The following is a 25,760-nucleotide window of genomic DNA, read 5'->3' as shown; positions in this document are numbered from 1 at the left end:
TTTCCTTCGAGAAAAAAGCTGTGGCGGATTTTTTTTTAAACTTCCGTGCTAGATGTCATAATGATACTCTTGATCATCAGGAAATGGAGGTGGTGAACAGGCTCCTCTGTTAATCTACTAACGAATTGATACTCACCTGGAGCACTCGACCACTTCTCGTTTCCGGGTCATGGAGGAGAAGACTGAGGAGTTGAAGACTGACTTTACCCAATTGAGAATCTCCCCTTGTCTTACAGAGATGAAGGGTTGACGCCTTCTCAGTCCTCTCCTCTGTTGCAGTCTGGGGAAATGGGTCCTCTGCTGCAGTCTTCTGGTACCAACTACTGTTTTCAACAACAACATTACTCAAAACACTGTTAGACATGTCAATTTGCACAATTCTCCTGAAAGAATTAAGCTGATTCTGTAGGAATATCATGTAATTTTTGGGGCCAGGATGTGCAGGATCTTTAAAATTCCTGCAGGATAAGGCCAATTAAGCAGGTGTCCTATCAAATAATTTATTCAATTATACAGGATTCCTGCAGGAATTGTTGCCTTTGTTTAGTAACAGTGTAGGTCTTTAGGACTTTTTTGCAAGGGTAGATAATCTTAGCTCATCTGTAGAGGCAGTAGCGTCACTTGCTGTCTAATGACGTGGTCTGAGGGGAGGAGAAAGGGTACATGGCTTTGGGAAGAGTCTGTGTGTATGCATGTCTTAAAATTTTCCAGTTTTCCATGCCCTGCCATCCCAATTCCCAGTAGTGATATGAGGACATGGATTATCAGCATTTGTCATTTTCTGTTTGCAAAACAATATTCAAAGTGAAAGCAATTAGGTATAAATATATATAAATTGTAAAAAATATAAATTGTTTTAAAACACACTAGTTTATTTCATACAAATACACAAACAGCAAATTTAAAATTTAGCGTAGTATTTCAAGAATTTGATGACCAACAAAGCTTCATGTTCATTAAAGCATTATACTCACAGAAAGCAAACATCACATCCCATTACTTACAGGAGAAAACAATAGGCCTATTTCCTGCATTCTACGTAATATTGCACACCAATTCATACAGACCTGCACAGCTGAGAGGCATACATGCGACAGTTTAAAGTGCTAGCTTGAACCATGATTGAGAGTCTGCAGAATATTTGGTCTAACGTACTACTGAAAGCCATACGATTCCCTTTTCTAAAATTAGCCGTGATATGTCGCTAAAATATACACACTATATAGTAAACCTCTACCATACATCGACCCTGAAAGACACAGCTGCTGTGGCCACCAGTGACTTGACTCAAGATAAGCAAATCAACAAACACCTAATCTAAGAGACATTCAGTTTGTTCTGTATATAATAATGCATTCTGTGATGAATAAACAACCCTGAACCTGTTAATTAAGTGCATAGACTTTTTAAAGGTGTGTCAGTCATTCCAAAAGGAACAGGTAGAGGTGTTGTGCCCTAAAAGGAATGGTAGAGGTGTTGTGCCCTAAAAGGAATGGTAGAGAATTACTCTAAATGATGATGCACACCAATTCTAAAGTAAATAGGAATTCAGTTTAAAACTACAGATTATGTTGTTACGCAACATGACCTTATAGGATTCAGATAAACAACAAAATAACACCACATATTCTAGGAAACGCTACACTCAAATGGACCTAAACACATCAAAACACAGAAAGGGGGATGTGTAAGTTCAGTTTTAAATTGCTCACTTCACAAATTCAGTCAGGCGTGATTACATCTCGGTCCAATTACAATTTTCCACCAACTGCCCAAATGTCTCAAGTTTCTATTAAGCCTTGAGAAACGTCACAGCAGATACAGATTGCAGATCTAGGTTTTATTTGACAGAAAATGTCACACTAGATATGTAGATGGATGTTAAAATTAAGAAAAAAAGTTAATTCCAGTTTATTATTGGATATGAACAATCTTAAAGGCTGATATATTACGGTAAAATAAAATTGTAATGTATTTATGGAAGCTGCAAAGGAAAGTTTAGTCCTGTTCCGAGTAGGATGGTATAGTTTTAAACGGATTTCCACTGGCCGATAGGAGGTAGCTAGCATAAGGCCCACAGGCCACAAACCTGAGTAAACACAAACCGATTACCCTTATCCTCAACAAAACACAAACATGACTGGATCTACAGATCGTCCTGTCCAGAAACCCATGTAGGAAAGCCAGAGCTGACCAGGGGTGTATTCATTACGGTGAAACGAGATAAAAGTAATGTAGAGTCAAAATGACACTCTTCTAGAGGACAGAGAATTTGGTCGATTTGCATAATATATATCTAAAATGTTCTGAAACGCTGCACCCTCTTGATTCTCAAGAACCAAATCAACAACTTGTGTAACAACTGGCTGTAATTTTAACTTGAGCTCGGCCTGTGTCAACTCACAATTCCAAAAGTTGACACCATGATTTACATGGGAAGTCTGAGTTGCACACGCAGAACTCAAGTTTGAATTCAACCCTGCATGTGAATGCCTAGTGTTTACATTTCAGATAAATGTGCTCTGCTTTGTAGTAGTCAGTAGGTTGTGAGCGAATATGTGAAAGGTGTGGTAGTCTTTTAAATAAACACCTGTGAGAATGTGTCCAAATTCAAAAATGCGGTCTCCCCAACTGGTGTTGACCGTGAGTCTTGTCAAAGGACATTGATTAGGTATACGTTGTCTCAGTTTTTGGTAGGGATGTTCCTCAACCGAGGGGTCCTTGCAACTTAGATACACTCTCTCACCTTTGTAACCGATGACTAACCTAGCCTGTTTTGCACAGTTATTATTAGACAAATTACAGCATTCGCTAGATTACCTATTTATCATGAAAGGCACAGGAGTGGGACTAGCTGCAAGTCTCTTCAGGTTTCACTTGGCTACATTTTACTGGACTTAGTAGTACAATATAAATAGCTGTTCATTAAAACGGCATGATGATAATCAACTGAAAGTGTGTACATACACACACAAACAAAATCACCCAAAAAATATACCTGACTGAAAGGAGAGAGAGAGAAACATGAGCTCAAAGGCAAGTGTTGAGAGTGCGAGAGAGACTTTGGTGTGTGGAAGGCCCAACATCTCACATATACGACAGTCGCTTTGCTGCGATGAACTCCTCTAGATGGACCTTGCCACTACCCATGAGGCCAAACGCGGGATACATGGTACCGGTGCAGTCCACCTGCCGCTCGTAAAGGCATCTCATGGTGTTTGCATCGTAGAAGTAGACACGGCCCGCCTCATAGTCCAGGTACACGCCAATGCGCTGGGGCATGGGCAGCACCCGGTTGCCGTGGTCATTGCCGGCGGTGGCAGAGGAGATAGATGCTTTGGGGATGAACACTTTGCCCATGCCCACGGTGAGCAGGGTGAAGGGCTGGGACAGGTCGTAGCACGTGTCCTCGCTGCCACTGTCGTGCCCACTGTCGTGGTCGTACCTGGAGTTGGAAGAGATAAGAGAAATCAGCCTACAATTGCAACACATTCAACTATACTCTGACGCACCATAATTATCTGGAAGCCTGTTAAAATATACATAATAGTAAACCAACAAAGTAGGTAATAAATATTTTTATGAATTGTTGAGAAACTAAGGCCTGGTCTGTGAGTTAGCCCTTAACAGGTTAATGCTTTTTACAGCACAGGCTTCTTTGTGACTCAGGCCTGATCCTTAGTGAGTAATAGAGTAAGACTGAGGAAGTGGGGTTTACCTGGGGCTACTAGTGTCCCGGGGATTGTGGATCCACTCCAGCAGCTTGGAATCAGAGGCCACGCCCACCTTGACTAAGTAGGAATGGGGCTCCACGCGGAAAGCCCAGTAGTGTCTGCCCTGAGAGATGCCTGTGTCACTGATGATGTAGTCCAGGCCCATGTAGCTGCCTGTCTGCACGCGCTCAGCAGCCAGCAGGAAGGCCATGCCGGCCGCACTCTCCACCGAGTCACGCAGCTTACTCAACGTCAGCCGCTCCGAGCTGAAGCCGCACTTGTCATTGAACAGGAAGCCAAACACTACAGGCGAGAGAGAGCAATGATACAAAAGGAACAGCTTCAGCCGCAGATAGGATTTCACATCATCTTTGGATGACAGGGAAAAGGTGGACTTTCATAAAGTGTCACATGGGGGCGCCATTATAAAGATGTTCAAGTAATGAAACAAACTTAAGGAATTTAACAAATTTCCAAAACAATACATTTTCAGATGTGAAGATATACACAACAATGCTTGGTTTCTTATTTCTCAAATAAGGTCTATATAAATTATTTTCTAGGCCACATCTGCTGCTGAACATAAAAATATTCCAAAAATAGTTACAGCGCCAAAGGCAATAATTACTTAAGTAAAATAATGAAGCCTGTGCATTGAACCATTGCATTTTGTCTCCATGGTATGAGATTACTTTATTCGCATTAATTCATGACGATCCCTTAAAAACAAGGGCAAAAATACTAGCCGTTTACCCCTGTAGCCTTTGTTGTGTGAACGGCACAAACTTAATTGAATGGAGTCATCCTTAAGATAAACTTAATTAAAAAGGATAAGAAAAATGATAAATGTATGGTCATACAGCAATGATTCAAGTCTACGCCTACACTTACTGTTGTTGTGATAGGAGGCGTGTTGAAGCTTCTGTAATGTCTGTCTGAGGCCAGCGTTGACCCAGAATTCCATCTCATTACTAACGCACTGTGCATCCCACTGCTACATGTGCCCACAGTCCGGGCAAAGGAATGTGGGCTCCCATCTACAGTGGGCCCAGCCTCAGTTAACGGCAAACTAATGAGCCAGGGGAGGATAAACACTCAATGAAATCCTAATGGATCAGCCATTGTCTATATGCATGGGGGCTCCAATTCAGTAGACTGTTGAGGAATTAAAGTGATATTGACCCCTAGAGTGCTCTACAGATGGCATGTGATTGCTATTCAGAGTGCCTAGAACCATCGGAGTCAGAAACAGAGGCTTTGAATATTGTAAACAGATGAACTGTAACTCTGGACCTCAGCTGCATCTCAACTCTGCCCAGTCGGTCTGAAGAAAAGGCAAGTGTTTCTGCGATTCAACAAAAGGAGATGGGTCGCAGAAATTATAAATGACTGACCGACCCACCGTCGCTTTCTAAGAGTCAACTGTAATTTTATCCACACAGTTCACTTTGAAACAGTCGAGCGTCGGTCAATTTATAATCTTCCGTGGATCCGACTGCTAAATACCGAAGAAAAAAAAAAAAAGCTTAACTTCAGCCCCGAAGCCCAACACAGGCGGGATGCCAACGTAAGACTGAAAATAAGACTTATTTCTTTGTAATTAGGATAATTAGCATGCAACTTTCAGGGCTTGCCTAGTAGAGATTGCTATACAGTATACTAGTTTTTCCCAGTTCCTACATTTGAAAAATGGAATTGAATCATTGCAGAGAATTTACTCCAGTAGAGCTGAAATGATTACTCTGTCACTGTTTTGGTTAAGGGCCCAGGGCCACCTCTCTCTTCATCAGTGCCAACCATACACATATGACATCATCATAATCTGTGTTTTGTGTGTGTGTGTGTGTGTGTGTATGACATCAGTGCCTGGTGCCTACCTGGAGCAGGTGGTGTGTGGAAGGTGACTTCTGGGCTGTAGGGGCTGTAGAAGGAGTTGCGGCAGCTGCGTACTCTGAACGAGTAGAGGCTGTTGGCCTCCAGGTCGCACACCACTGTGCTGGGGCCGTACACCGGGACTGTGGGGCGCCAGCGGCTGCCGCCCTCCTCCTCGTCCTGCTCAACACCCAGCTTCCTGTACTCAAGCACCTGGTGGTCTGTGGCCAGGGTATCCTCAGCCAACTGCCAGCACACCAGGCCTTCGTTGTAGACGCGACTGCGGGACAGATCGATGATGGGAGGGTCAGGGACTGGAGAGGGAGGGGAGGAGAAAAATGTAAACGGCAGAGAGGGGTCAGTTTAAAGTGTAATTTTTCTGCAGCCAATTCATATGTTTTTCTCTAATTGACAAACTACTATGTATTGGTTATTCAGGAAATATAGAAAAATAAAATAAGAACCCTGAACTTGTTTCAACACATTGGTTTATGTAATAGCATAAGTTGATTTAAGGGAGTCGACCAAAGATGAGACTGAACTCATAGACAGTACAGAATATAGACAGACAATGGATAGGAAGAATAAGAGAAGCTCTTAAAAAGGTTTCATTAATGCACCGACATTGCCAGGAAAAGCACTTTGCAAAACCCTCTCTCGCTCGCTCCCCCCCCCCCCCGCTCACTGCGGATAGCTTCCCGTCACAAACAGTAGCAGCCGGATCCAGCTAGGGTCCCATAGAATCGGATCAGGGCTGAGGAGGGTGCCGCAGATGGAACTGGGCAGCCTGCAAACCCAGCCGGCACCCGGCCCGAGAGCACAGCTATTCTCAGAGAAACAACCTATTTTTCAGGCTACAGCCAGGACGGGAGGGAGAGACAGACTAAACAGAGACGTCAACTTCCTTCTTACTGGCTGTGAGTTCAGACCATACTGCAGTCTCTGGAGGGGCTGGTTTAGTAAGGGAGAACGCACACAACAATGTCTTTATGGTTCAACTAGTGGGACACAAATATGGAGCCATTGTGAGCGTAGAAGACTCCAGAATGGCATTATAATGACAACTTGATGAGCAGGGTTGAAGTTACACATCAACTCTTGGGGGGATATTTGTGGGAGGTGTCCTTGGTTGTCACTGTCCCATCCTCAGATCCCCACCCTACAGGCACTGTGAACCTTGTTGATGAGGACTGCCAGACATTTGTTAAATGGGAGACAGTTTTGCATCCTCTGCTCTTTTCATGTCTACCGTCAACTCAATTACTGCTAGGCATCAATTCTTAGAGCTTCTTCCTCTCAGACAGAGTGCATTATTACCCTCCTGTCTCTGCCCTGCCATTTAGATTAACCACATCAATCAATGGCCTTCCTTTCAAGGGCTTTCAAGCAGCTTTCCCCACAAGAGAGGGAAAATTGATTACTTGGACACATTTCTAATATGTAAGCAACATACAGTTGTTTCATATGAACCTTTCATGACCCACTATGGCTCGACAGAGCAGAGCCCTTTATGGTCAGTAATACTTCTAGCAGGAGGGAGGATGGCTGGAGCGCATTCTAAGGACACAGCCACAGGTAGATGACAGTCTATGAATACCCTTCTGCTTACTTCCTGGATTACACTCCTACTTAATTTGCAGAAAATCAAAATCAGTTCCATTTCATAGCAGACAATTATATCCAGCCCGTCTCACAATGGCCTTTTCTTTAAATCGGGGCAAAGGGACGTGAGAGTATGCAAAGCAGTGGACCAGAAAAAGCCCTGCACTGCTCTCAGTGCAAAAATCCCTGCGTGTATATCAGGAGTGTAACCGGCTTATTCAATTAAAGGGCTTCTGGTGGCCGGCATCTTAGAGAGCAGAGCTCAGAAGGAGGTGTAAGTGACCAACAGGTTGAGGTGACTAAGTGTGGGACAGATGAGGATTGTGTCAACAAATTGAGGTTTAGGATTTCATTACATTGTTAAGGGGAGGGGGGGGTCTTACCTCCACCAAAACAAAGCTCCTTCAGCAGGGTCTCCTCTCTGGAAGTGTCCAGCACAAACTCATCAAAGGAGGGGTTGGCCACAGGGTGGAATGTCCTCAGAGACTCTGTGGATTTCGCGATCCTGAGAGTGAAACAGACAGGACACAAAATGGTGAACACTACCAAGAAGCCATTCCATCAGAGCAGAATGGAAATGATCTCCTGGGCAAGATAATAGAGTGTGGGAAACATGTGTCTATTAATGTAACAGCGTTCCTAAAAGTAAAAGCGTGAATAAAGTCCTCAAGCTGCTTTTTGACTCATGGAAATCAATAAGAAGGATCATAGAGCTAGAGCGAGACATGGGGAAAGGAAACAAGGCTTTGTCGTTCCAATCTCTCACTTGGAAAAGGTACCTGGTCAGCCACACCAATGGCTGACCGGATCTCTGGCACACTCACCACATAAGCTGATTGAATTCTCCAGCACTAAAATAACAGGGGCCAAATCCCCATCACAAACCTAGAGGTCCAGAGTTGCCACAGGGAAATGACCATGGCAATAGTCACCATGATCAAATAGCCATTATGGCCTGTAATAAAAAGGTTGAAAATGGGCCCTTTGTTTATTACGAATGGAGGCCAATTGAATTACTGCCCTTTTATAAACAATGGTATTATATCACCATTAGACAATAGCCTTTACCCACAACTGATGACGGGAACCTTTGGGTGACAGTGTCTACTGTATACTATCCAGAACAGAGGGAAATGTGCTGGGACTGGGAGTGGCAGACACGGCTGGAGAGAGGCTGACCTGGTGTGCAGCTGCTTGGCAGTCTGAACAAAGCAGGACTGGTCCGTCTCCTTGAGAACCTCCTGGGCATAACCCACCAGGCCGCTGTTCTCCAACATGCCCTGGTACTCGTCCACCTGCCCCCGAAGCTGGTCCAGACGCCGCGTCCTCGACTGCTCGATGGACCGCAGCATCTCAAACTTCCTCTCCTGGAGGGTCTCGAACAGTCGCTCAAAGTTCTCGTCGGTCCGACGCTCCACCAACTGGCCTTTCTCCTGTAGAAGAGAAATGTTGCACGACAATTAATTGAAACTTACAACTGCATAGAAGTAGCCTATGGACCAGTGTGTGCAATCATGGCACATCATGCCGAAGAGCTTGACATGACAATGAGTTGGAATGATCGCACAAACGGATCTGGGACAAATTAAATGAAGACAAGACAGGGACAAAAGACATAACACAGTACAGATGAGCAAACGCTTCTGCAGTGGAATTCATGTGAATTAGTATACGTTCCTTTGTTTATGCCTTTATATGCATTTGAATAAGTGACCTTCCTTCTCAGGGCAGACAGAATGTCCCTTTGTTATTGGACATAACAGACAACACAGGACTAGTTTAACTCCGTCAACACAGCTACTTGCCTCGGTTTCATTGATCAACACCTCCAGGTGGGAAATCTGAGTCTTCACTTGGTCCTCTTTGCTGATTAAGTAATGGATAGCCTTTGACAGCTTCTCCTGTTGGTATAATAACAACAAAGATGATTAGCAGAAATGCTCAATAGATAGAACATAAGATACAAATGATTGCATTAAATATGGATGAGTCCGGCCCGGTGCCCGTGTCCACAGACAGGCCTTTTAGATTACAGCCAGACGACACGGAGTCCTCTGTCCCTATGCTTTAAGTGGCTGATTGACCTGTCTCTCAGCGGGGTAGACAAGGTTCGCTTGTTGTGGATGACCACACGTGTCGATTACACTGCTCACAAAGGAAAACTGATCATGTGGACACGTGCCACTTAGTACAGGTAACTGATCAATATTTCATTAGGGGGCTGAGAAACAATGGAGTCACTGGCCAGTTGGGTAAACAACTTCCAAACTATAACACTCTTTTTGTCATGGGTTGTATTCATTAGTACACACCGTAGTAAAACATTTTGCAACAGAAAACATTTAGCAGTGAAAAACAGATTTATTTTTGGGGGACAAATTCAGGTAGTTCACTCCCCGTTTGCTTCCTGGTAAATAAATCAGATTGTTCTGCTCAGGTCAAGTGAATGGTTGGAGACATAGTTGTCATAAAGTACCTTGAGGATCTTGTAGGCGCTGCTCATGGTTGTGACTTTGTGGTTGGCGTGGGAGCCTCCCAGCTTGCACAGGTGACAGACTGGACGCCGGCACACCTCACAGTACATGTTGACCTTCTCCATCTCATGCTCCGGACACATCAGCACCTGGATGGCCATGAGCACACATTGGATTAGTGGTAATTTAAAAAAAATACAAATAAAAAAAATAAAAATATTTAAAAATAAATAAATATAAATAAATAAATTTGCAAACTCGTCACACCACATGTGCAAAATGTCACAAAGGAGTAGCCCCCAAAAATAGTTTGTCAATACATTCTCTCTCCTTTCAATCCTCTTTCTATTTGTTAGCACTGAACAGGTATCTCCCACAACCAGCAAGTTTCACTGGATTGCAAAAGCACAAAGAAAAGCAGAGATAATTAAACCAACATCTCTGAAATTAAACCAATATCTCTGAAGGCAGCATCATTAACGCAATCAACACCATCAATGACATGAGCTGATCCCTGCAATCTAAAATCAACAGCAGAGCAACATGGTCCCCCGAGGTGGTAAATTGTGTCTACCTTGGGCCTAAAGTTCATGGTGGGACCCACGTATTCGTGCTGGGCTTTGGGGGTGCCCCAGGGGTGGTGGAACTTGAAGCACTCATTGCAGTAGCTGGCCTTGCAATCCATGCAGCTCTTGGTAGCCTCCTGCTGGGGCGGCTTGCACATGTTACACATGATCGCAACAGCAGCACGGGCCGCCTGCCGGTAGCGCTCCACGATGCTCTCCAGGGTGAAGTTCCGGAAGAGCATGCTCATGCCCCGCTCGCCCAGGTCCACGTCGTGTTGGCAACCCGGGCATGGGAAAGTGGTGATGCGGGGGGTCACAGAGCCACGCCTCCATCCTGGTGAGGACATAGAGCCTGATACAACAGACAGAACGGCCATTAGAGTGCTAATCACACAAACTAAGGGTGGGCCTGCACAGACAAGCACACACACACACAGTGTCCTACAGAAACAATCACGGATCCTTCTCGGAAAGCTCATACTACTTGGTCTCTCACACAACATAGATGGATAATACAAGAGATAGGAAGAGCGTGTTTGCAGTGACCTGGACACATAACAGTCACGTTAAATTAATTTCAAATCAGGTGCAAAGTAAAAAGGTGGGAAACCCACTAATGGAACCAAAATATCAACTCAAATCAAATTAAGGGTAAGAGAGAGTAATATCGATTTCCAGCAAAATGGCTACCTGCAGAGGAAATTAATTTTTTTTAATGATTTTTCCAGTTCAATATATCCTAACACTCTCTCACGAACACACACGATGGAGGCAGGCAGCAGAACATTATGCACTGAATGTAGGAAAATGGCAAGCACACAGACATGCGGTGGACACAAAGCAAGCGTGTGTGACAAACATGTCTGTCAATGCATGTGACGGTATATAGCGATGGGAGACTGAGGGTGCTGATGGAGTAGTGAGTGAGCAAGCTTGGCGTTTTGGACGGTCTTGGGATGGAAGTTGATGAGGTGGGGACCAAGTGTCCTGGCCTGAAGCGGATGGGAGAGGTCAGGGATTAAAAGGACAGTGTACTTAGGCTAGGTGGGTGTGCTGGTCGGGGAGGGTGGGTGTTGCAGCGTGTCTGCAGCAAGGTGTACGGTAGCAGGCTGAGGCACGTTGCCTGCTGCTGCAGTGGAAAGAGCTCAGGGCAGAAACTGACAAGTCATCGCAAGGCCATTCTGGCAGGGGGTACGCTTCCTACAGAACCACATCATTAACAACATGGTTTGAGTCATCACAATGCGACACAGCCCAATCGCCATAACCAGGACTGCATTAGAAAATGGGTGCAGGCTATCTTGCCAGGAGTATGTGAATAAACCAAATGCTGTACAAGGTAAGAATATACATTTAAAAGAGTAGAGTTAAATCTTCCCAACACGTTTTTAACTCCTTTATCTTTTTACTTGAAAAATATTACTGTCAAGATGAATGGCTTTTAGACTGAAAGCCTTAGGGTGCAAGAATTAACCTCTACGAAAAAGGGACAACTGTTTTGTATCCCGACTTAAATAATTCTGGTGCCATTTTAAGGAGTTGTTCAGATGCATAATTATCATGGCATACCATTTTTTAAAACATCTACTGAGCACTTCAATGTAAAATAAATAAATGTCTGCTAAAGCATTGTGCTCTAGGGTCTTCTCCCATCAAATGATAAGAACATTGCTCATGGCGCACATGCCAATCTTTACAAACACATGCGCGTCTAAAGCATTTTCTATAACTGAAATGTGGTGCAAAAAATGTTTCTGGAGCAAGCCTGTCAATAGGAGTGAGACTGAAGTTTGAGGCAGTATAGTCTAGACAATCTTGGAATGTCTAAACAAAATATCATATTTTGTTTTGTAACATAGAAATAGGTTCCCTGCCTCTTCAAAAAGTACATTTTTTATTTCTTTATTATTATTTAACTAGGCAAGTCAGTAAAGAACAAATTCTTATTTACAATGATGGCCTAGGAACAGTGGTTAACTACCTTGTTCAGGGGCAGAATGACAGATTTTTACTGGCCCAACTAGGCTACCTGCCGCCCCGACAAGGTACTTCTCCACAAGGTACTGGATATTTCCGAGGCTACAGGGAGGGGAGAACCGCTATTCATTTGTCCAGGCATTAAGAAATTCCACTTTAAACCCAACTCCTAGGTAACTTCCTGAGCCATTTCACTTCTCTCCTCTCCACTCTATGACTCACATCCCACCCAGAGCTGTAGCTCAAACATTCATTCTCCAACCTACTTTGTAAGACATGCACGTGTTGAAAGCAGAGCACAAAAGCCTGAAAACACCAGTCTTGAAAAATGGAACAAAACACCAAATGCAGACAAATTGGTGGGACATATTATACATTTGCGACTTTGCTCAGTAGACTTTTTTAAAAGCTAGAATGCAATGTCTACCAAATCGGCTACATAAAGGCAACAGGGGCCTATTGTCAGTTATGTGGTTACATACAGTAGAGTAACAGTTAAGTTGGGGTTCACAGGGGATCTAGTAACACTGTACTCACTACTACAGCTATTCAAAAAATGGAACGCGTGTCTACCTCTCCTCCCAAACGACCTTCTCTGCAGTGTGGCTGCAAGCAATGGACAAAGAAGTGAAGTGAGACCAACAATTAACATGTACAGTATGTTAACAGAAGTAGAGTTAAACCTGATGCACAACCAATTACAGTGGACAAGTAACATGGTGCCATGTTACTTGTCCAATTACAGTGGACAAGTAACATGGCGCTTAAAAGAAATGGCCTTCTTCAAAAAAGGTTTTGGTGGAAACATATGTGAATTCACAGATTTCAAACCGTATATATCTCCAGCACCAGTCAAGTTTGGACACACCTACTCATTCAAGAATATATTTTTTTTCATTACTATTTTCTATATTGTAGTATAATAGTGAAGACATCACAACTATGAAATAACACATATGGAATCATAGTAATCAAAAACAGTGGTAAACAAATGCTGCAGAATACTGTGATAACCAGCATGGCTAAGTGTGCCTTGAATTCAAAATAAATCACAGACAGTGTCACAAGCAAAGCAGCCCCACACCTCCATGCTTCATGGTGGGAACTACACATGTGGAGATCATCCGTTCAGTGTCTCACAAAGACACAGCAGTTGGAACCAAAGACCTCAAATTTGGACTCGTCAAATCAAAGGACAAATTTCCACCGGTCTAATGTCCATTGCTCATGTTTCTTGGCCCAAGCAAGTCTCTTATTGGTGTCCTTCAGTAGTGTTTTTTTGTTGTTGCAGTAATTCGACAATGAAGGCCTGATTCATGCAGTCTCCTTTGAACAGTTGATGTTGAGATGTGTCTGTTACTTGAACTCTGAAGCATTTATTTGGGCTGCAATTTCTGAGGCTGATGAAATTGTGGCGGTCCTCATGAGAGCCAGTTTCATCATAGTGCTTGATGGTTTCTACCATCTTTGTCCGATTCCAATATTTTCCTTGCCCAAAAAACCGATAACAATATTTCAAATTTTAGCAGCATTTTAAGCATTCTAGTACAGTTAAATAGTTCACACACACACACACACACACACACGGACACAGTGGTCTAAGGCACTGCATCTCAGTGCAAGAGGCATCACTACAGTCCCTGGTTCGAATCCAGGCTGTAATCACATCAGGCCGTGACTGGGAGTCCCATAGGGCAGCGCACAATTGGCCCAGTGTCATCCAAGATTGGCCGGGGTAGGCCGTCATTGTAAATAAGAATTTGTTCTTAACTGGCTTGCCTAGTTAAATAAAAAGGTCACACACACACACACACCTGACCAAAAAGCTATTTTGTTGGCATTTACGCATGTCCCCATTACCAGTAAAACATTATCAAAACCTATTTCTTACACTTACTTCCTGTGCTGTTTCATTGTTCAGTCGTTTCATTCTCAACCAGGATTTCATCATGCATGTCAAGCAGTGACGTTTCAGCTCTGTCTATCCGTGGCCTCTCTTCCTCGGTGTGCACGGTCGCTGTGTCCGTTTACATCTTTTCCAGCTATGCATGTAACATTCCACGTAAACCCTGTTTGTCTGCGCCGAAGTAGCGGTCCTTGTACCTAGCATCAAGCATGGTGGCGACACAGTAAAGACGCTCAGAGAGAAAGCCACCATAGTGCTTGTTCAAAGTCTCGAGTACCTTTGTAAGTTAAAACAAAACTGCCGACAGATCGTGGGGTTGTTTGCCATTTTGTTTTGTTTGCCGTTTCAATGCCATGACAGAGTGCATTATGTCTGCTGCAGACGCAGTTGAGCTTATTTTTCCGAGTCAGTTGTTCGAATGAAGCTAGGAGTGTTCCTGTTTCATATGCCAATGCCATTGAAATGGCAGCAGCGGTATGTGTCAGGACATTACCTGGCACAGGACATTTACTGTGCCAGGACATTTTTGAGCATGCAATACGGCTTTCCTTAGTACGAATTCCTTGTCGACCCACTGTGCTGTCAGACTCATAATGGTTATGGGGCTGACATTGCAGGTCCAAATGTCAGTTGTGAAGCTCATGGATGCGAGTTCAAACAATACTGTGTAACTCCGGTAGGGCAACATCTGAAAAATCGTGTGTACCGGGGCTCGATCAGTCGGTAAAAACCAACATCATCCACGACAGAGCACAGTTGATTGTCAAGGGCAATGAATTCCATTATCTTGGCGTTAAGAGATTTCGCCTTAAAGTTGTCTCGCTGAAATTCTTACTCTTTCAAAATGACTGCTCAACTTTTACATGTTTAGTATTTTTCTGCTTTTGTTCTGTGTAGCGCTGTATTTTTCGTGGCATCATGTCATCCATTTAAGTTATATAGGTATGCACGTCAGCTTTGACATCGGTTTTGCACATCAGCGTTAAACTAGACATCGGGCTGATGCTGGCATTTGTAGCTAATGTTGGCCAATTCCGATATGCTCACCGATATATCGTGCGTTCCTAGTTTTTGCAACTGCACTTGAAGAAACTTTCAAAGTGCTTGAAATTTTCCAGATTGACTGACCTTCATGTCTTAAAGTAATGATGGACTGTTGTTTATCTATGCTTATTTGAGCTGTTCTTGCCATCATATGGACTTGGTCTTTTACCAGATAAGGGTGGTATACAGAAGATGGCCCTACCTTGTCACAACACAACTAATTGGTTCAAACGCATTAAGATGGAAAGAAATTCCACAAATTTACTTTGAACAAGGCACACCTGTTCAAAGTGTAAATGCTTTCCAGTGGATTTCCTCATGAAGCTGGTTGAGAGAATGCCAAGAGTGAGCAAAGCTGTCATCAAGGCAAAGGGTGGCTACTTTGAAGAATCACAAATATAAATTATATTTTGATTTGTTTAACACTTTTTTGCTTACTACATGATTCCATAAGTGTTATTTCATAGTTTTGATGTCTTCACTATTATTCTACAATGTAGAAAATAGTAAAAATAAAGGAAAACACTTGAATTAGTAGGTGTGTCCAAACTTGACTGGTACTGTACAGAGTTTAACATTCTAAAACAACAAAAATGTGTCTAGTCCGAATCCTAATAAAACAAGAAAACATTGAGGAGTTTCCACAAAACCTGTTAGCTTTTACAGCACTTGACAGATAAATATAGCCCTGGGCTCAGTTCATTTAATCCCTCATTCATTCCCCGCAGGCAGGTTGTCACCATGATCACCACTGGTCTGACATCCATTCAGCAGAGGTGAAACCTTTAGTGAAATGCTGTCAGAGATTTAAGACTTTTACTGAAAAGTATGTTAATAATGTCTTTTAAGATTTCTTCAATGTACTTGTAAAAAAACTGTTTACTAAATAAGCTGCAAAAGTACCATGGTTACTAATGCCAAGGGGATTTAAATTAAGTACATGATTCTTAAGATGACTAAGGATATATTATTTTATTACCATTTCTAACTCTTTTTCTAAACAGCATTGAATGTTTCCACTGTGTTAATAGATGCGGACCTGGACATGAAGAATGGTCACATTCAGGTTCGGGCAAATGTGAATTGGTTGGGCTGTGGGTTCCGCAGCTGTGTTTTTGGAGTGTCCAGGGACTAGTTCATGATTAAGTAAAAGACTGCCTTGTCTCACTCTATGCTGTTTGCGCCTTGGATTTAGACATTGACCTCTCAGCTTCCCTTAGCTTCCCCCAAAATAAAGAATGTCACAACCTCCCCCTCCCACCAAGTTATTTCACAAGCGTTTTAAATGCTTTAGTGGGACAGTCGTGCTTTGTTCCGACACGTGTACATAAATCAAGCCTGTCATCCTATCAAGGTAGTGTAAATGATAGGCATTCCGTGTTAAGAAATTGCTTGGCATTACAAAATCAAAATAGCCACAATACACCTATCATTTAACATTTTTGGGAAGTGCATGCTTTAAGGGCATGGAACTTGACAGAACAAAAGTGATGAATTGAATAAGCTTGTCGAGTCTCTATACTCTGTTCAAGAAACTTAAGGCCCATCTCAAAACTTAATGAGATTAAAGGAAATAGTATGAACAGCCAACATTATGATTTTAAACAGGGTGGGGTCAGTGGTGTCGTCTTTCATTCTACAACCCAGATAATAACTAGAAAAATACTGATTAAACTGGGTATGGCATGTCCATAAAATTTTACTGCAAATTGCATGTAATGTTGCCAGATTTGCATCACTTGTCACAATTTAGGCTTGATGAAGAATGGCCAAACCCAAACGCACCTGATCTTGCAAGCCTATCCAGCCTCTCCATGCTTGGTGAGGGCACTCTGGATCGGGGCCCTGGGCTCCCAGGGAGGGAACACTCCGAGCCTGCATCGAAAGAATCCTCATGGTTCAATAGCAGCAGCTCTCGGACACACTTGTGACAAACGCTGTGCTGACAGGGCAAGATGAGGGGGTGTGTAAACAGCTCCTTGCAGATCGGACAAATTAGTTCGCGCTCAATATTCTTGATAGGGACCTGGTGTGGACACAAACATTAATATATTAGGTCTACAGTAAATTTATCCCCAGGCTAATTGCTTCTGCATACCAGTTCAACAGAGATAGATCCAGCTGGTGGACGAGACGAGCAACAACAGCGTTTTCCAAACTCGGTCCTGGGGACTCCAAGGGGTGCACAGTTTGGTTTGATGAAGAGTTAAAAAAAAATTTGAGTCAGCTGTGTATTGCTAAAGGAAAAATTCTAAATATGCACCCCTTTGTGTCCCCGGGACATAGTTTGGGAAACGCTGGTCAACAGTAACATACTTAGGCTTACGTAAACGCTTTTTAAACATTTCATTTGAAAGAGGCCAGTTTTGATACCGAGACTGGGCATACATACACGTAACATTTGTAAATGTGCCTGGCCTACCAGGGTAGAGCTTACATAGTTAAAGAAGTTCATGCATCAGCTTGTTGGTTAGCTGAGGCAAAATGGTTAGAGCAAGCAATTCCTCAAAGGGGAAAGCTGTATGGACACACCTGGTGCCCAAAATGATGACGTATGTTGCGCAGCGAGAGTTGAGTGGAGAAGAACGGTTTCGGTTCGGTCATCCTGATGAGCCCTTCCCAGCTATCTAGTTTATAGATATAGCTAGAAACTTCCGAGAGAATTAGGAACTTGTCTGCCTAAGTTCGGCCTTGGGAGCATGTTCAGAAATTATTTTAAATTGGAGTTATTATTTTTTTTTAAATAAAAATGTGGATGTTAGTTGTTTATTTTTGGTGGAAATCACTATAATAAATGTGCTGTAGATGTCACCCTGGCCTGATATTGGCTACACTATCAAGCTACTTCCCTCACTTTACTGTGGCAAGCCGGCTTGCAGCGCAAACTCTCCTCCATTGAGCAGTAGACTATCACGGTGACAATTATTTTAAAAAATGTATTTCACCTTAATTTAACCAGGTAGGCTAGTTGAGAACAAGTTCTCATTAACAACTGCGACCTGGCCAAGATAAAGCAAAGCAGTGTGACACAAACAATAGAGTTACACATGGAATAAACAAGCGTACAGTCAATAACACAATAGAAGAAAAAAGTCTATATACAGTGTGTGCAAATGGCATGAGGTGGTATGGCAATAAATAGGCCATAGTAGCAAAGTAATTGCAATTTAGCAGGTTAACACTGGAGTGATAGATGAGCAGATGATGATAAGCAGATGGTGTATAAGTAGTGCAAAAGAGCAGCAAGGTAAATAAAAAAAAATATGGGGATGATTAGGTAGATTGGGTGGGCTATTTACAAATGGACTATGTACAGCTGCAGCGACCGGTTAGCTGCTCAGATAACTGATTTTTAAAGTTAGTGAGGGAAATGTAATTATCCAGCGATTTTTGCAATTCATTCCAGTCACTGGCAGCAGAGAACTGGAAGGAAAGGCAGCCAAAGGTGTTGGCTTTGGGGATGACCAGTGAGATATACCTGCTGGAGCGCGTGCTACAGGTGGTGGGTGTTGTTATCGTGACCAGTGAGCTGAGATAAGGCGGAGCTTTACCTAGCATAGACTAGTAGAGAACCGAGATGGTTACTGGTACCAAATACCAATGTTAAAAGTTATTTATTGTGTAGACTTATCCTTCTCTAAATAAAAATCAAGTGGGATGAGCAAAACATTTTAATATAGATATATATAACTAGTCAAAAAAAGAAAACGTCCTCTCACTATCAACAGCGTTTGTTTTCAGAAAACTTAAAAATGCATCACTATTTGTATGAACATAAGATTCAACAACTGAGACACAAAATGAACAAGTTCCACAGACATGTGACTAACAAATGGAATAATTTGTCCCCGAACAAAGGGGGTCCAAATCAAAAGTCAGTAAGTATCTGGTCACCAGCTGCATTAAGTACTGCAGTGCATCTCCTCCTCATGGACTGCACCAGATTTTCCAGTTCTTGCTGTGAGAGGTTACCCCACTCTTCCACCAAGGCACCTGCAAGTTCCCAGACATTTCTGGGGGGAGTGGGATTGAGATCCGGGCTCCTCGCTGGCCATGGCATAACATTGGCATTCCTGTCTTGCAGGAAATCACGCACAGAACGAGCAGTATAGCTGGTGGCATTGTCATGCTGGAGGGTCATGTCAGGATGAGCCTGCAGGAAGGGTACCACATGAGGGAGGAGGATGTCTTCCCTGTAATGCACAGCATTGAGATTGCCTGCAATGACAACAAGCCTCAGTCCAAATGATGCTGTGACACACCACTCCAGACCATGGACCCTCCACCTCCAAAATCGATCCCGCTCCAGAGTACAGGCCTCGGTGTAATGCTCATTCCTTCGACGATAAACACGAATCCGACCATCACCCCTGGAGAGACAAAACTGTGACTCGTCAGTGAAGAGCACTTTTTGCCAGTCCTGTCTGGTCCAGCGACAGTGGGTTTGTGCCCATAGGCGACATTGTTGCCGGTGATGTCTGGTGAGGACCTGCCTTACAACAAGCCTACAAGCCCTCAGTCCAGCCTCTCTCAGCCTATTGCGGACAGTCTGAGCACTGATGGAGGGAATGTGCATTCCTGGTGCAACTCAGGCAGTTGTTGTTGCCATCCTGTACCTGTCCCGCAGGTGTGATGTTCAGATGTGTAACAACACCTGTACAGTGTCGGTACACGTGGTCTGCCACTGCGAGGACGATCAGCTGTCCGTCCTGTCTACTTGTAGCACTGTCTTATGTATCTCACAGTACGGACATTGCAATTTATTGCCCTGGCCACATCTGCAGTCCTCATGCCTCCTAGCACCATGCCTAAGGCACATTCACACAGATGAGCAGGGACCCTGGGCATCTATCTTTTGGTGTTTTTCAGTCAGTAGAACGTCCTCTTTCGTGTCCTAAGTTTTCGTAACTGCGACTTTCATTGCCTACTGTCTGTAAGCTGTTAGTGTCTTAACGACCGTTCCACAGGTGCATGTTCATTAATTGTTTATGGTTCATTGAATAAGCATGGGAAACAGTGTTTAAACCCTTCACAATGAAGATCTGTTTAGTTATTTGGATTTTTATGAATTATCTTTGAAAGACAAGGTCCTGAAAAAGGTATAAGTTTCTTTTTTAGCTGAGATAGATATATCTATCTATTGTAATGCTCTACTTGTCAGTGTTCCAAATGGGACATTATTTACCTAATAAATGTTTTGTTTTTTATACCTAAACACTCAAACACCAGATACAATTCATAGCTAGCAGTGCACTGGAATGACATTAAGTTGAAGTGGAATGACATTCACTCATGAGATGGCCAAAAATAACTACCTGTAAGCCACACCCCCAAAGAGCCACAAGTATGACCACAGAGGCATATGGTGCCTTTGGAAAGTATTCCAACCCTTTGACTTTTTCCACATTTCGTTAACAGCCTGTTTCTTACATGGATTTAATTGTCCCCTCCCCCCCTCAATCTACACACAATACCCCATAATAACAAAGCAAAAGCAGGTTTTTTGAATTTTTTGCAAATCTATTAAAAATACAAACTTAAATATAATTTACATAAGTATTCAGACCCTTTACTTTCTTAAAGAACCTTTGGCAGCATTTACAGCCTCAAGCCATTTTATGTATGACAAGCTTGGCACACCTGTATTTGGGGAGTTTGTCAGGTTGGATGGGGAGCGTCGCTGCACAGCCATTTTCAGGTCTCTCCAGAGATGTTTGATCGGAGTCATGTCCGCGCTCTGACTGGGCAACTCAAGGACATTCAGAGACTTGTCCCAAAACCACTCCTGCATTGTCTTGGCTGTGTGTTTAGGGTTGTTTTCCTTTTGGAAGGTGAACCGTCACCCCAGTCTAAGGTCCCGAGCACTCTGGAGCAGGTTTTCATCAAGGATCTCTCTGTACTTTGCTTCATTCATCTTTCCCTCGATCTGGACGAGTCTCACAGTCTCTGCCGCTGAAAAACATCCCTACAGTAAGATGCCGCTGAAAAACATCCCTACAGTAAGATGCTGCCACCACCATGCTTCGTCTGGCCACTCTACCAGAAAGGCTTGATTGGTGGAGTGGTCCTTCTGGAAGGTTTTCCATCTCCACAGAGGAACTCTTTCAGAGTGACCATTGGGTTCTTGGTCACCTCCCTGAACCTGGCCCTTCTCCCCCATTTTGCTCAGTTTGGCCAGATATCCAGCTCTAGGAAGAGTCTTGGTGATTCCAAACAATCCTGTCTTGGAGCTCTATGGACAATTCCTTCGACCTCATGGCTTGGTTTTTGCTCTGACATGCACTGTCAACTGTGGGACCTTAGGCACAGGTGTGTGCCTTTACAAATCATGTCCAATTAATGGAATTTACCACAGGTGAACTCCAATCAAGTTGTAGAAACATCTCAAGGATGATCAATAGAAACAGGATGCACTTGAGCTCAACTTCGAGTATCACAGCAAAGTGTCTGAATACTTTTGTAAATAAAGTTTTTATTTTATTTATTTATTTATTTTCAAATATATTTCTAAAAACCTCTTTTCGCTTTGTCATTATGGGGTATTGTGTGTAGATTGATAAAAACAAAAATATTTAAGCTATTTTAGAATAAGGCTGTAACTTAACAAAATGTGGAAAGGGGAAGGGGGTCATAAACTTTCCGAGTGCACTGTATGTCACTGTGCTTCTATGGCTATGTGTACAATGCCACTGCCTAATTCATTTGTTCATTTAGGTTTTGGCCTTCCTAGGTTTTGGCATTTTTAGGGAGTTTTTCCAAGTCACCGTGCTTCTACACCTGCATTGCTTGCTGTTTGGGGTTTTAGGCTAGGTTTCTGTACAGCACTTTGAGATATCAGCTGATGTACGAAGGGCTATATAAAATAATTTGACAAGACGGCTCATAATCCAGTGCCCTTATCAGTCAACACCTATATTTTAGCTTAAAACAAATTAACATTCTCAGCCTCATGGCCAAACTAGCTTGCTGGGAAGGGCTCATCAGGATGACTGACAAACGAATCCATTCGTCTCCACTCAACTCTTAGCTGCGCGACATACTTCATCAATGTGTGCACCAGTCGGTATAGCCTCTCCCTCAAAAATAGGCAGCACAGAAACTTCAAATGCCTTATTTTATAGTTAATTATTACTGTAGAATTAGCCTATATAATTTCGACAACGCCATTTGACATGGGAAAGGCAATGATGAATCATTAATGTTCCACGAGGACATATCATTAAAACTAGTACACAGACTTGTCACTTACCGGCAAAATTGAGTTACGTCGCGAGACTGCAGACATGATGAATTGATATATATATATATTTTTAGCGTCGTTTAGCTTGTTAAAACTTAGCCAACGTATGTTGAAGTTGCCGACTCCTGCAATCACGTTGTCGAGTCGACAATGAATTCTAACACCGTGAAAAGACGCTATGGATGGGACCGAGTGTCGTGAATCAGCAACAGTCTAAAGGCTGCTGCATTTCAAATACTGACGGACAGCAAAACTGTGGGGGGCGGGGTGGAGACACTGAAATCACCATAGTAACAATGCGGCAGCCCAGAGTATTCAAAAGACTGGGAGGGCAGTAGGATCAGGTTTCACTGGACCAAAACTAGAGGCTTGTAGTGAGAGACCTTATATTGTTGCACTCCCACAATTGTTACTGTTAGGCCTACTATTTGTATACTGAACAAAATTATACATGCAACATTATCAAAGATTTTTCTGAGTTTATAGTTCATATAAAAGAAAATTGGTCAATTTTAAATAATTTCATCGGCCCTAATCTATGGATTTCACATGACTGGGAATACAGATAAGCATCTGTTGGTCACAGATACCTTAAAAAAAGGTAGGGGCGTGGATCAGAAAACCTGTCCGTATCTGGATTGACCACTATTTGCCAACTTTGCATAGAGTTGATCAGGCTGTTGGTTGTGGCCTGTGGGATGTTGTCCTACTCCTCTTCAATGACTATGCAAAGTTGCTGGATATTGGCTGGAACTGTAACACGCTGTCATACGCAAATCCAGAGCATTCTAAACATGCTCAATGGGTGACATGTCTGGTGAGTATGTAGGGACATTTTCAGTTTCCACGAATTGTGTAGAGATCCTTGCGACATGCATGATCATGTTGAAACAGGAGGTGATGGTGGAGGACGAATGGCACGACAATGGGCATCAAGATCTCATTAAGGTATCTCCGTGCGTTCAAATTTAACATTGATAAAAATGCAATTGTGTTCATTGTCAGTAGCTTATGCCTGCCCACTCTGTTCAAAACAGCAAACAGCTTGTCCACACGACACCATACACGTGGTCTGTGGTTGTGAGGCCAGTTGGACATACTGCCAAATTCTCTAAAATGACATTGGAGACGGCTTATGGTAGAGAAATAAACATTCAGTTATTTGGTAACAGCTCTGGTGGACATTGAGACATCTGTGTAGATTGTGCATTCAGTCATAGCACTAATATTTTTAGATAAGTAATATGGCACTTCATGGACTATGAGTGGCTTGAACAGTAGGCCAAAGCGAATTTGTGTAAATAGCCTAAAGCTTACCCTACCAGTTTAGCAGTGAAACATGTTTGCACAAGATGTTTTCACATGGATGGAGCATCCAAATAAATTCTCCCCAAATGCAAATATTACATGGGTAGGAGTAGGCTGTTTACATAAATTATAGTCATTAATAATGTATGTTCATAGGCCTGGTCTATTCCCCTACTCATCTTGTTCAAAAGGCTACAATATTTGTAATGACTGCAATGTTGCATGCTTTTGCATTCTATTCTTTATGCAACCCCTTGGTATCCTGCAAAGCCTAATTAATATATTTAAATTCAATATCTTGATTTATGAGTTACATAATCTTACTATAAGAGATCAGGGCATTTGTTTGCAGCCTATAAAGGGGATACACTAAAATATAGGACTTCATGGAGAGAGAGAAAACACATTTGTGAATCTTGCACCCCACACGAACTGCTCAAGTCACACTTTCAGATAGCATAGATAAAACATTTATTTTACATCTTTATGTCCCTGATCCCGTTCCAAGGACGACACAAAACCCTGAGCATCCTTCCTCTCCACCTAGATTACACACCTTGATCTAGTTGACACCATACTGAAAATGTCAGCGTGGCTTCAATAGGCTACTGATGTTTCATTTCCATAAATCACATCTGACGTTCACTTACCTCTCCGGCTGTTATTCGCTGGACTATCTGCTCGACCAAACTCGGTAACATATCCTGATTTTCTTCGGTATCCGCAGTATCCGACATAATGATGTATAATGTCGAAAAAATGCAGGGATTATAATTAACAAAATGGGTCAATAACAAATAAATAGCCTAACAAATACTGTAAAAATCGATTGGCTTCCCAAAGAGAGAATGTAACATTCGGAGAAATATGGTTGCATCTTCATCCTCAATACATCGAGCAGCCTAAGTAGCATTCAATTCATTCCCCAGCTGCTTGAGGAGAACATTTTGCAAGATTTATCAAGATAAATAATCTTTGACGCGTAACCCCGCCCTCACTGTACATCTCAGGCGTGCGTTTACCCGCACAGTAAGACATCAGCAGCATCATCGGCGATGTCTTCAACTGAGCCCTTTGTATTTCACCCAACAAATGAAGACTATGGCTATTTTGAAACTACAGATACTAATATCATGATGTTTGGGGATATAATGGATTTTACTGAGATAAAATTAAAGGAATTAAATTGGAGTCACCTGATTACGCATTCAACAATTCCTTCATGTATGCATGATAGGCCTATAAAGAGTTGTTTAGCCTGCATGTTAGTTCATTACAATCTGAAAACACATAGGCTAGCATTTTTGCCTAATGGTTTACGCGTTCTTTTGTTCAATTTGTTTAACAATTTTAGCAACAATAGTCTTTAGAGGCTAAAGCCTATTGTGGTCTTCCCAGCATATCCCTTCAAATAAATGATTCCATGCTGTAACGAAAACAACTATTTAAGAATAGCGTTTTATGATAAACCTGTTAATTATATTGAATGGGTCAGCAATTTATGATAAACCTGTTAATGATATTGAATGCGTCAGCGATTGAGAGGATTAAATTGGGCATAACTGCTGCGATGCAACTTGTTCCACGCAACGCGACGGCGTAACCAGGTGGTTGGTTAAAAAAAAACACAAAAACAAGCGGAGGTCTTTGAAAGCCCATGTCACGTCTTACAACCAATATCAGTGCACCATATAAAGCCACATAATGGACCCCACGCGGCACTGGCTTGTGTGATTGAGTCATTCAATTATTGAGTCATAATTTACCTACTGGTTTAAAAGGGCTTAAGAAATGCGTTACTCGTACAATTATGTAACTTTTAAGTAAATTCGTCCTTGGCTTCGAGATGGCATGTCATGTCACATGCAAGGTCAGATGCTGTATACTTTTTATTTGTAGCAGAGAAAATGACATTTTCCTTAGTCTTCATAAGGACTGCAGCCTTAATTAAGAGTGCATAGCTGAGACCAGGGCAATGGTGTACTACTGATAAAGTACTTCTGTTTTATACTCTGTCATCGTGCTGATTTTGTTGGCACACCTTCACTTTGCAGTAAA

At 42.6% G+C, this 25,760-nt stretch overlaps 1 protein-coding gene across 4 annotated transcripts; it reads right to left on the bottom strand.

Annotated features, from left to right (window-relative positions):
- Nucleotides 1-857: 857 nt before the first annotated feature.
- LOC124035976 (E3 ubiquitin-protein ligase TRIM36-like) lies at nt 858-24,674 on the bottom strand. Of its 4 annotated transcripts, none has more exons than XM_046349987.1 (11): nt 24,353-24,674; nt 16,940-17,180; nt 12,742-12,810; nt 10,236-10,579; nt 9,664-9,810; nt 8,993-9,088; nt 8,367-8,620; nt 7,571-7,692; nt 5,591-5,899; nt 3,719-4,016; nt 858-3,445 (listed from the first exon to the last, which is right to left on the bottom strand). In XM_046349987.1, exons 1-11 carry the CDS (start codon nt 24,437-24,439, stop codon nt 3,088-3,090), a joined length of 2,325 nt encoding a protein of 774 aa, XP_046205943.1. In that variant the 5' UTR covers nt 24,440-24,674; the 3' UTR covers nt 858-3,087. The 4 variants fall into 4 exon arrangements, with proteins under 4 accessions (XP_046205943.1, XP_046205944.1, XP_046205945.1 ...); XM_046349988.1 differs by having other exon boundaries at nt 12,778-12,810; nt 24,353-24,669; XM_046349989.1 differs by lacking the exon at nt 24,353-24,674 and adding an exon at nt 22,404-22,739.
- Nucleotides 24,675-25,760: the final 1,086 nt, after the last annotated feature.

Source organism: Oncorhynchus gorbuscha, linkage group LG05 (assembly GCF_021184085.1).
Source record: "Oncorhynchus gorbuscha isolate QuinsamMale2020 ecotype Even-year linkage group LG05, OgorEven_v1.0, whole genome shotgun sequence".
Classification (NCBI taxonomy): domain Eukaryota; kingdom Metazoa; phylum Chordata; class Actinopteri; order Salmoniformes; family Salmonidae; genus Oncorhynchus; species Oncorhynchus gorbuscha.
This window is presented reverse-complemented; position numbering and strand designations above follow the sequence as displayed.

Excerpts from the sequence above, each read along its gene's own strand:
- LOC124035976 (XM_046349987.1), bottom strand. The coding sequence starts at position 24,439 with ATGTCGGATACTGCGGATACCGAAGAAAATCAGGATATGTTACCGAGT. Across the intron at positions 12,811-16,939 it reads GGATAGGCTTGCAAGATCAG|CCACACTGCAGAGAAGGTCG; the intron begins GTGCGTTTGGGT and ends CATTGCTTGCAG. Across the intron at positions 5,900-7,570 it reads GGAGCTTTGTTTTGGTGGAG|TCCCTGACCCTCCCATCATC; the intron begins GTAAGACCCCCC and ends CTCCCTCTCCAG.